The 12404-nt window shown below is 38.1% G+C and overlaps 1 protein-coding gene across 2 annotated transcripts in view; it reads right to left on the reverse strand.

Annotated features, from left to right (window-relative positions):
* BBOX1 (gamma-butyrobetaine hydroxylase 1) overlaps positions 1-12404 on the reverse strand; it is a 54006-nt gene that overhangs the window by 12183 nt on the left and 29419 nt on the right. Inside the window, exon 4 of one of the 2 annotated variants that reach the window (XM_089521332.1) lies at positions 5156-5228. In XM_089521332.1, the coding sequence (XP_089377458.1) occupies positions 5156-5228 (73 nt within the window). Of the gene's footprint in view, positions 1-5155; positions 5355-12404 lie in introns of both variants that reach the window. The other variant, XM_089521331.1, reaches the window with a different exon arrangement.

Consider the following 12404-nt stretch of genomic DNA (forward strand, 5'->3'; position numbering starts at 1 on the left):
CATGTCATAGACTCATTTGCTAGCCCAGAATCAGAATGACAACCCAAAAGAAAACCAGTATTTTGGATTTGCACAGGTTTCTAATCTCTGCTGTTTTCAATCGCCGGGCTTGGAAAATTTAGACAGGGATTGCCCTCTAACCTGCTCCCTCTTTGTGACAAGACCTGAGTGGACGAACAAGTTATAGCAGTAAAGGGATGGACAAACAACATGTATGTGAAATACCACAAAAAAGCATGATGTATGTGGTCTACATGTACAATACAGTCAGAAAGAGTGAGAGATACACAGAGAGAAGAATGTACAATGAAGTAGGAATAAATTTAAAATAAACATTATTCTGTGAATCCAAACCTAGGGTAGGAAATCAGAAAACGACAATATGACATAAAATTAGGAAAATCAGAACTGAAGTCAAAAGGGCCCAGCCAACTGAACAGTAGGAACACATATGACAGCAGAGGAGATGACAAACCCAAGAACATGCAAAAGTAGGGACATGGGAAGGACAGGGGTGTTGTTCAAATTATTGTTTTACATGATGAGTTCTAAATTTAAATGTCATGTGAACTGGAATTAAGGAATGTGCATTGGCCAGAACCATAACACCTTCTGTTTCAGCTAAACCCGAATTATGAATGAACCAAAATATTTATTAGGTTGATAACTGATAGCCATGTTTGTTGTTGTTAACTGCCCTTGAGTCATCCCCAACATATGGCAACCCTGTGGATGAGACATCTCCAAGTACCCCTATACTCTACTGCTCTGCTTAAATCTTGTAGACTTATGCTCACGATCTCCCCAATTGAGTCTATTCATCTTGTGTGTAGTCTTCCTCTCTTTCTACTGCCCTTCCCCTTCCCTATCATCATTGTCTGTTCTAATGAGTCATGCCTTCTCATGATGTGGCCAAAGTACATTAGTCTCAATTTGCTCATCTTGGCTTCCAGAGAGACTTCTGGCTTTATCTGCTCAAGAACCCACTTGTTTGTCTTTTTGGCTGTCCATGGTTTCCTCGCACTCTCCTCCAGCACCACATCTCAAAAGAGTGGATTTTCCTCTTATCCACTTTCTTTACTGTCCAGCTCTCGCATCTGTACATTGTGATGGGGAATACAATGGCCTGGTCTATTCTAACTTTAGAGTTCAGTTGTATATCTTTAGACTTTAGGATCTTGGCTAGTTCTTTCATAGCTGCCATTCTATTTCTAGTCTTCTGATTTCTTGACTGTCCATTCCGATCAATGTTTTATCCAAGATATTGGAAATCAAAGGATGTAGATTTCTTCACTGTCTAGGTTGAAGTTGTGTATTCCTCTGTGATTGTTATTTTTGTTTTCTTTATGTTCAGCATTAAGCCTGCCTTTGCACTTTCAGTGTTGTCCACATATCTTAGGTTGTTGATGTTCCTTCCATCTTCACTCCTTCTGAGTTTAAACCTGCTCTTCTTATATTCTCAGCATACACGCTGAACAAATAAGGTGACAGAATGCAGTCTTTCCTGAACCCTTTGCCAATTTGGAGCAGCTTTGTTTCTCCATATTCTGTATATCATAATCATACCTAATGGATGATTGCTCTATAAGGGCAGATTGTAAAGTAAGGGAACTTTTGAAATGTGCTCCTGATCCTTCTAGTACAAGTGGGCAGACTGCATCAACTTATGTTTGCTACCTTTCATTATATACAGCTGAAAGGCATGCATTTGTATACAACAGACTTCCCATAGCAAGACCAGTGTCCCTAGGAAATGGTACCTTACTTTTCCAAGGACACATTTTGTGTTCATCAGCTGTATTGAATATTTTATCCCAAGGAATCCCTACTTTATCTACTCCATCCTGTTTCTAATTTGCATGCTGTAGAATTTGGAAAAATGATAAACAGCACACCCAATTTATGAAAAGCTGTCCCTGTCTCTGCTAGAATGCAAACTCAGTATTTCACAATTTCTTTTGGACTTGAGTCTTTGGAACGGTGGGGTACAGTGATCTCCAAGAACCAGTTTTATTATCTGTGCAATGTACTGAGTCCATCATGTATCTAGAAGCTAAGTTAAGAGATCTTATCATTATCTGCAACCTCAAGTAACTATAACTTTTTATTACAGTTCCACACATTGTTCTGAATCAGATTAACATGAGTATTTGCAAATGTAATTCAGTAATCCCCTTGCCTTTCTAAAAAAATTAAATATATACAGTTGCTTTGTCCAGTTGCAAGTCTAAAATCCCCTTTCTAGACATTTGCTAATGCATCTAACAATGCAACTTTAAAAATTAGCAATAACAGGAAATGCAATAAGAGAGTATGCATTCATTGTTGTCCTAAAAAGGATGAATTTTCTGTTTTTGAGATAATTTTTGTATAGGCTGGAAATGGGAGCATCCCATTATTATTATTATTATTGTCAATTTCAGTTTAATAAAATGAAGACTATTGTTTTATTTCAATTATTTACTTATTACTTGACTGAAATTGTTACTCTTTCACTCTTCATTAGTGATTAATCAGAGCACAGGATCTCCTTTATTCATTATTAACCTTTCAGTTAACCACTTAGCTGGACATACTCCTCCCACTCTTATTGTGTTGTGCTTATCCAACACTGCATACACAAATATAATTTCCAGGAGGCCTTGCACAAAAACATTATCAGCGGGAAGTAAATAATCACTGTTACTTCTGTGTTCTAATCTGGAAGGAATGTAAATCTTCAAGCCAAGGGCTGGAATATTTTGTACCCCCCTTCTATTTATTTAAATAGTTTTAGACAAAGGAAGAGAGATACTCATTTGTTTCTCTCATTGTTAACTTCTGAAGAGGTGCTCAAAGCAGACATTTATTTAACTGGGGCTCTTCTTCTATGAGGAAAAATCAGGAACAATAAAATAAAATAAAATAAGAGCCTTTGTTGATTGAAAGCCCCGGGATGTCTTGAATTCTTTTTCCTTTTGAGACTAAAGTAAAATCAATAAGGGACAGATGTGGCATCATTACACATAGTAATGTTTAACTGTGGAATGTATTTCATGCCTGTCTCCTTTTCAAGTCACAGGAGAGGATCAATCAACAGAATTTTAATGTATATTTTGATGGTGGATGTACATTTGTGTTGCAACAAAAAGACAAGGTAGCTTTGGGATTTATGCAAGACCCCATGCAAGCAGGAGACAGACATCCAAGGGATTAGGCCAGGCTGCCTTGGGTTTCAAGCCAAGTGCTTCTCAGACAGTACAAGGGAGGCAAAGTAAGGAACAGCAGGAAAAGCTATTTGAAAATTCACAGAGAACCACTGACTGGGTCAAGAGGGGGAAAATATGACAACTGAATAGGCTACAGTTGCAAAGCTGTTATTAGTATTATTAGGGATGAACCAGCTTTAATTATAAAATGATAATACTTTTATCTTCATCACTTTCTTGTGTGGAAGAGCCTTCCTCTCAGTCTGACAATCTGCAGTTTCTCTTTAGCAAAAACGATGACAGGCAATGGTTAATGTGTTCCTTGAAGGCATTGTTTCATTAATTTAAACTGGTTTCAGTCCTATCGGACTGATCCTAGTCATGAAATCCTGGAAAGTATAGCTGTTTGAAATAACAAAAACACTTGGATAAACAAGTATTGGCATCTTCACAAGATCTCGATTCAGCTGTCCTTCATAAAATGGCAAATCCCATGTGGTAAATCTTCAGTGTTGCATCCCAAGCACTCTCTTGAACTGGGGAAATGAACTGGAGAAATGAACTGCTAACACCATATTTTCCAATTTAAATGCTGAGGCAGCCATTTGTCTCCTTAATGTGTCCTGGTAAACACCTTTTAGTAAATCTCTGTGTAGAATATCTAAGATGTCTCTAATCTTCACTTCATGCAATATCATACCATGCATCCATAACCAACATTTAAACACCTCCCGTGACATGTCATCAATGTTTTGCATTCAGGAACAACACAATACCGATATTGTTCGTTTTACAGTTTGCATTTCCCTTCTCTGGAATTCTGGAATCCAAAATATTCGAGAATTCAAAATTATGCACATGGGTGGCTGGGATAGTGACACCTTCACTTTCTGATGGTTCAATGTATACAAACTTTGTTTTATGAACAAAATTGTTAAAAAAATATTGTGCATAAAATTACCATCAGGTTATGTTTCCATAAGGTGTGCAGTTGCTTCTTGCCAGCCTCAGATTTGAGCATCCATAGATGGCCCCACCCCATTCACCCCAATGGCAATGTGTACATGCAGCTGCACCAGAATAGTCGTGACAAGCTGCCATTCAAAACAAGCATGGGGAGGTTTCCAGAATGGATCCCCCGTGAATACAAAGGGCTAATTGTATATGAAACACAAATGAATTTCATGTTTAGAAGTGGGTCCCATCCCTAAGGTATCTCATTTTGTATATGTAAATATTCCAAAATTTGAAAAATACCAAAATCCAAAATGCCTTTAGTCCCAAGGATTTCAGATAGAGGACACTCATCCTGTACCAGAGAAGAATAACCCTCCAGTCATAATTCAGTGCACTCATTTTCCAAGTGGTCTCAACCAGTGAGGGTCCAGATATAATACTGGTTTCAATGAAGCTAATTCTTCAACAAGCACCAGTATTATATCAGTTATCTCTTTGCACTGGCAAAAACATCTACTAATTGAACTAGAAGAGGGAACCCTGGCCTCCTTGACCAATAAAGCACATTTATTTACTAATTATTTATTTACTTCTACCCTGCCATATATATATCTCAGGATAGCATACAAGTAAAATCAAAACAAACAGTTTAAAACATAAAAATAATTTAAATACATTAAAACATATTAAACATAATTAATGTGCATTAGCACTACTGGAGCTTTTTCCTGAATTATTTTTTCAACACCTTTGCTATTGTACTGGAGTTGGTGGAAAGGTAAATAAACAACAGAATAAAAAGCTGACCCATCTCAAGTTATATTTGAAGGTACCCATAAATTGGCCTGAAATATTTTTTGCAACTTGAATCTTCTTGGGTTGCTTTAGTATCTCTAACGTAAATTACAGTAATATAACTTCCCTGCAGAAATAAACTAATGGTGCTGTTTCCTGAAATGTCCACTAGATTATAGAACTGAAAGTCACAAATACATAAATCTTTAACTCACCCATAAAAAGTCAGACGGAGGAATCCAATCCGTTGCCCAAGTTTCAGCACCTCTCCCTGTCTATTAGCAGCACCTGTTAACAGCACAATTCCCACTTTTTTAAGGGTAACCAACCATTTGTATGCACTTTCATCACTATGCAACACCTCTTCAAATGCCATCGTTGGAAGCTGAAGATCAGAACCCCAGTATCGACGTTCTGTAAAAATCATATTTAAAAAATTACCTAAGTACAAATTACATAGCTTTACCCAGTTCAGAGTTAAATGAAATTTGCCCATTCTCCTGCACAGATTTCGTTTTCTCATGTGTCGGGTTTATTCCACCATGCTGATTACTGTTAAGACTGGCCCTGGCAATAGGTAGACCAAGGGAGCCGCCTCACACAGGAGATGCTAGAGGCAGTGGAACACTACGAGAAGAGAGCCATGTTTGCCATGCAATCTGTCCTGTATGCACTAAGGTAGTCTACTCCTTATAATTTGTTTAACTCTGTTGTAATAACATAACTTTCTCTACAGCTAACTCCCTCTTATATTTGCATTTATTTTTTTATAGAATAGAAGTTTATTATTAAAAGCTAAAAGCCGTCACAATATAAAATAGATCCAAACAGTAAATACAAAAACAGTATTAAAAAAACCAAGGCATAAAAACCGCAAATAAAACAACATGGTAAAATTAGTAAGAGACCCATCATCATCAACAACAAAAAACAATAATAGATCATAAATTATAAAATAATAAAAACATAAAACTAGAATGGTTCTAGCCGTCATTCCGATCAAGAAAACTGATTCTAATCTTGCTAGCAGCTAAACCAAATTTTGCTGCCATAGAAGTAACAAAAACATTGTTGCCGGCCAAAAGGACACAAATCTGCTGAAAGCAAGATCTATCGAAAAGGGATTTAAAATACATTCAAGAAACCTTTGTCTAGGAGATATACACAGAGGGCAGTGTGAAAGGTAATGTTCGATATTCTCCACTTCCCTGGTTTTGCAGATACATAGTCTTAGATGGACAGGAGTGTTATTATATCTGCCCGTCAAATAGGGCTGTAAATGCTTTTCTAGCAGGGGCCAGAGTAAGATTAATAAAGTAATGCTCTAGCCCAAACGAAGTCTTGTACAATGGGTACCAAAAAGAAAAAGAAGAGTTCGAGACTGAAAGAAGATCAGCCCATTTAGAAGCAAGATAAATTTTCTCTTTAATCAGTTGCTTGACTCTATGGATGGCATAATTTGGAAGTAAATCCACATTTTCCATAGCCCAGACCTCTAATTTGCCTAACAGGTATCTTGCATAGAGTTTAGAGATGATATTCAATAGGCTGATAGGTCTAAAGTTTTTAGGATTGGCCATAAAGCCCTTTTTATGAGTAGGAATTACAATACTCACATCCCACCTCTGAGGAATTTTGCCATACTGATTTATATAAGTAAATAATGAAGCAAGAGGTGGAGCCCACCAGTCTAGATTTGATCTGAATAGTTCACTGGGAAGCATGTCTTCTCCTGGTGCTTTATTATTAGGGAGAGATTTAATCAAAGAATTAACTTCATTAATGGTTACTGGATCCCAAGCGGGACAACAGGAAAATAGAGATGTATCCAATCTGGTGGAAGGACTCTGTGTTATATCATGGCAAGGATGGGAAAAGAGGCCAGAAAAATGGTCTTGCCATTGAGAGGAGGTGATCTGATTAATGGTAATCCTTGAGGATTTCTAGTCCCTTTATTTACTAGGGACCAAAATCTTGGGGGGTTCTTCTCCACGAGGGCCTGACATAAGTCCAACCAAGACTGTCATGTGAATTATTTTTTCCCCTAAGTAAGTTTTTATACTCCCTTCGATGATGAAGATAACACATATAATTCTCTGAGGAATCTTCCTCTCTTAGCTTCTTTATAGATCTTGCTAAGATGCACTTCTGAAAGGCACATTGGCTGTCAAACCAACCATGATTATACTTGTTGGTAGAGCATGTGGGATTAGTGTTTACCAAAAAAGGCCGGATTTCTTGGGTGTTTATCACACTATACTCTTATAGTGCTACTATTCCACTTTAACTGCTCTAGCTGCCTCCTGTTGCATTCTGGGATTTGCAGTTTTAAGGAGGGGTATTTAGAATTCTCAGGCAGAGACCTTCTCTGCCTGAGAATTCTAAATACCCCTCCTTAAAACTGCCAATACCAGAATGCAACAGGAGGCAGCTAGAGCAGTCAAAGTGGAATAGTAGCACTATAAGAGTATAGTGTGATAAACACCTTGGACTATTTTGTCCAAGGTTTCCAAGGGGTCTTGGTTCGACATAAGGAGGTCTCTTAACATAAGCATCCCTGGAGACATTAGGAAGCTATTCACATTTTCGTTAATTTTCCCATTCCACCTAAGCCTTTTGTCCCCTAGGGGGATCATATTTTCAGAGGATCCCGGCATTTTATTTCTAGGAGAGATGGGAATAAACGGTGGCATCAAACGTAATTGAATTGGCATATGGTCACTCTCAGGCCTAACCAAAACTTTAAAATTAATATACCATAAGCGTGCTGCTTGAGAAAGAATAAAATAGTCGATCACGCTCTTTCCTCTTAGTCCTATATAAGTATATGAGTCGGCCTCAGGGTCACTATCATTCCCATTACATAGGAAGAGTTGAAACTTGAAAATGATAAAAAAAAGAGATTTTCCCGGGCCAGGCTAAATACCCCAAAGGCACCAGATTCCAGCTGCTCTTAGAAGCTAAGCAGGGCCAGCTCTAGTTAGTACTTGCATGGGAGACTGTCAGCAAATACCAGCTGCTGTAGGTTATATTTCAGAGGAAGGAATGGGCAAAACCACCTCTGAGTATTCTTTGCCTAAGAAAACCTGTGAAATTCATGGGATAGCTATAAGTCAACTGACAGCTTGAAGGCACACACACACACACACACACACACACTATTTTTCTAGGACTATTTATTTAAGATGGCCAGTGTTATAAAATTTGGTACAAAATATAACAAAATAAACCAGGACATTGGTACAGTTGTATATAAGTTATCCTCCATTTCTGCTGGCATACTTTGTCTTGTAATGAACATTTAAAATACTTTAATAGAATTTTCACTGTGTGCCTTCAAGTTATTTCTAACTTATGACAACCCTGAGGCGAACCTGCTGTGGTCTATTATATATATGTGTGTGTGTGTGTGGGGTTGTTGTTGTTGATAACCTACTTATATTTCTATCTGCACAAAAATAGTTTCTGCAAGGTAAATGCGGTGCCAGTTTCTCCAGTGTGAACTAGCTAGTCGCTTCTGAAATTTTCCACTGTGGTCTATTGTGCCTTTATTTAAGATCTTCCAGCTTGTGCATTTTGCCCTTTTATTGTTGCTTGTTGAATGTCACAACACCATTACTGATGACTAAGTCTTAAATGGAGTGTGCTTTATGGATTTTTCACTCATTTATGGCTGTGCCAAAGTAACACATTTTTTTTAAAAAATGAGAGGAAACCAGCAAGTAACGCCTCCTTCTTTCCTCATAGGGACACATATCAAGGGGCAATTATGAGATAACAATTAAAGGAACAAGTAAAAGGATAATCAGTCTTCTACCAGCACTTAACAGGAAGCAATAAAAAGGTTAAAAGAATTTAATGAACAATCTGGGGCACTTGCTGAGTTCATTGGGACTGAAAAAGTTTGGAATAGCCGATTCTGGATAAAATAGCTGCATATTATCTCTGTGTGGAACCACTTGACAGCAGAATGGCAATGCTACAGGAGTAAGAAATGGTCCTAACATGGGAGTAATGAAGCCACCATTAAAGATGCCATGTGATCCCAAAATATTCCCCCAGGAAAGGGTTAGGCAAAGTATGGCCCTTCAGATGTATTAGACTGCAGTTCCCAGCATTTCTCACCACTGTCTATCCTGGCTACAGCTACTAGTAGCTGCAGTCCAATAATATTTGGAGAGCCAAACTTTTTTCATCCCTTCCTTAAATTATCTCCTGAAGACCTAGAAAAGTAGCAGCAGTTTCCTGTCAAGAGATACTCCAAAAGCGGATTCCTCACAGTGTTGTTGCAACACTGTGTCAGCTTCCCATTAAACAATACAGCTGATCCATTTCTTTGGGTCCTAAAGGACAGCTGCCTTTGCCAAGATGAAAAACTCTTCTCATTATGAATATATAGGAAGGGTATGTTTCAAAAGTAACAATTGGGAAGGTTTCCAAAAAAAGAAGTTTGCCCTTTTAAAGTGTGTATGTAGTGCTGCCTATTCTGTAAACAGTAACAAGTTTTTAAACAAAATGGCCATTTGCATCTTCTGTTCCAAATTCACCAAACTTCAGCCTAATTCAGCTTCCTATATTAAGTTATTTTTAATATGCTGTAATGGCATCAGACAGATACAGACCATTTCAGTTCCATCTGGCCTCAGAAGGTTCTTTTTCTTTATGAGAAGGTTTTTCAGACAATTTAAAAAATCAGGGTTCTCCTAGTTCAGAGGCAATCTACTCGGTGTGTCTCTCTGTGTGTGAATAAGAGAGAGAAGGAGAAGGGAGTCAGATAATAAGAGAGAGAGATCTGTTTGTTTTGGACTACAACTCTGGAGACTGGGGTTCAATTCCCTGTTTCGGCATAGAAACCCACTGGGTGACCTTGGGTGAGTCACACACTCTTAGCCCCAGGAAACTCTATGATAGGGTTGCCATAAGTTGGAAATGACCTGACAGCACACAACAACAAAAATGAGTTATGAATGACTTGCTTATATGGAGAGTTTGGCAAACATATTTTCTAGGATGATAACTCCCAGATTCCATGGGACAGCTGGCTGGGAGATTCTGTAAGCTGGGGGTGGTGATGGTGGAGAGAACGAAGGAAATTTCTCAAGGTATCTGTTATATTTTTCCCCAAAGCATCTGACGAGCTAGTGTTGCAAACAGGATGTTGGATAACATTAATCCTTTCTCTTACTTGAAGCAGGCTCTTCTGATGCTCCTATGAAGCCCTATTATCCACGTGCTTTCAGATTATGAAATAAACTATGCAGACATTTGTTTTGTTTACTTTCACTGATAATATTAAAGACTTAACTGATGCTGGATCATGAAAGGGGCAAAAAGAATCTTTATTCCCATCATTTACAACAAACAGCAGTTGCATTTTTTAAAAAAATGTAAAAATGCACAGACACAACAGAAGCAAATAAGCTCCATTTGAACAGCCATGCACTGTGTGCTAGTATATGTAAAACAAAGATCCTAATAGGAAATTGACTCCCCCCCCCCCCTTTCCATTTTCGGAAGTAGCTTGCAATAAATGCAGATGACTAAAGACCTTTGTTAAGTATCCCTTTCCAATTATGCACTGCCAACCAGATTTAGAGATTCTGACAGGTTAAATACCTTTTGACTTTGTTGTGGCCTACAACAGGGACAGTCATTCATGTGGGCAGTCCTACTTTTGACTAGGTTATTACAATGAGATAGATAGCCAGTGTTTACAAGGCCACTGACTAAAGAAGGATTAACTAATCAGAAGCACTGAGGGATCTTTAAATTAGCCATATATTCTGCTTTTTATTGCTCTTTGTTTTTGTCTCAGAAACTGTCTCCTTCCACCCAAATCCATGGCTGTACCCTGGAAGAGTCTGGACAACACTAAGGCTAGTGAGTATATAGATAAATAATAATTAAATGCATAAGAGAATTGGTTATTAAAAGCCCTACATGGTTTGGGTCCTGACTACTTGCGGGAGCACCTACTTCCATATAATCCTCCCCGGAAACTTCGGTCCTCTGGGAAGAATCTGCTACAACCTAAGAAGACCAGACTTTCAGCAGTGACCCAGAGGACCTCCTCATCAGCCGCTCCCAGGCTCTGGAATGACCTGCCAGATGAGATCTGCCATATTACCACCTTGGAAGATTTTAAAATGGCTGTTAAGATGGATCTCTTCCGGCAGGCCTTCCCAGACTAGGTTAGATCCATTAGACTTGCCTCCCCCTCTGTTGACACCTCTATTGATACCGATAGCAAAATTGATCGATACCATCAATCCCACCCCCCTTCCTCTAGAGGAAGATTCATTTCTTCCACTAATCTGCCCGAAATTTTAATGTATTCCTATTGGATAGTTTTAAATTTTTTGATGTTTAATCTCTTTTTATGGGTTGATTGCTGTTTTTATGACTGAGGGGAGGGTTGGGGTTTTTAAATTGTAATTTTTAATTGTTTGATGTTTTATTTATACTGTTTGAATCCGCTTTGATTCCTTTGTGAAAAAGTGGAATACAAATAAATATTATGATTATGATTATGATTATTATTACATTTATTTTATAGTGCTGTAGGCTTTACACAGCACTTTACAAAACATTAATTTAAACATGAAGTATACTGTCAAATTATTTCTGCTTTCTATACTGTAGAAAGGAGGAGGTGCTCCACAAATTGCATGACACTTACAAAAAGTTAATTCCAAGAACATGAACTTACTCTGGGAGTATGACTTGTAGAAGTTTTCATCCCCACACCATGACTTTTCCACATGTTGTTTTTACTTACTTAAATTTTGTGCCACAAGAAAAGTATTTTGTACATCCAGTGTTGTGTGCAGTTATATTGTCCAGGTGTGTTGTGTATGGATACTTACAAAACACAGATGTTTCAGTAAACATTTAGCATTCAGAATTTATGGCATTTTAAAGATTATGGATGCTAAACATTTCAAAAAATCTGGGGCTTACCACATATGAAATGCCCTTTTCTATTGAAGAAAATCAATCTGTATCAATAGAAATTTCTTGTGTATTGATAATCAGAATCCAGAATAACCTGATAATTCTTAGCTTTCTGAAACACTAGCGGTGGTACAAATTTGTCTGAGGTATAATCAAATTCAAGAACACAGTCCAGTTAGCCTGCCTCCTGAACCCAACAGCCAGAGATAAAGGTGTACCTATCTACTAGACTGATGTCATGTCAAGGCTTTCTCCCTCTATGGGCCTCCCCCTCTATGGAAAAAGGGCTTTGAGCTTGAGCAAGAAGACCACATGTTCCTAAGGTATTTGCTTCCTTGAATCAAAGGCTCTGGCATGAAGGAACTATTGCCTACTGTCTTGTCATCCTTTGGTACCCCTTTCTCCTTAGTTTCGACTAATAAAGGGTGAGTGCCTCCCTGAACAATTTTTCATCTTGAAAGGCAACCACAGAGAAGATCATTTGGGATTCAGCCAGATATGTCTGCATAT

The sequence above is a fragment of the Sceloporus occidentalis genome, unplaced genomic scaffold, assembly GCF_023333645.1.
Source record: "Sceloporus occidentalis isolate IW3139 unplaced genomic scaffold, rSceOcc1.0.p SCAF_4, whole genome shotgun sequence".
Lineage (NCBI taxonomy): Eukaryota > Metazoa > Chordata > Lepidosauria > Squamata > Phrynosomatidae > Sceloporus > Sceloporus occidentalis.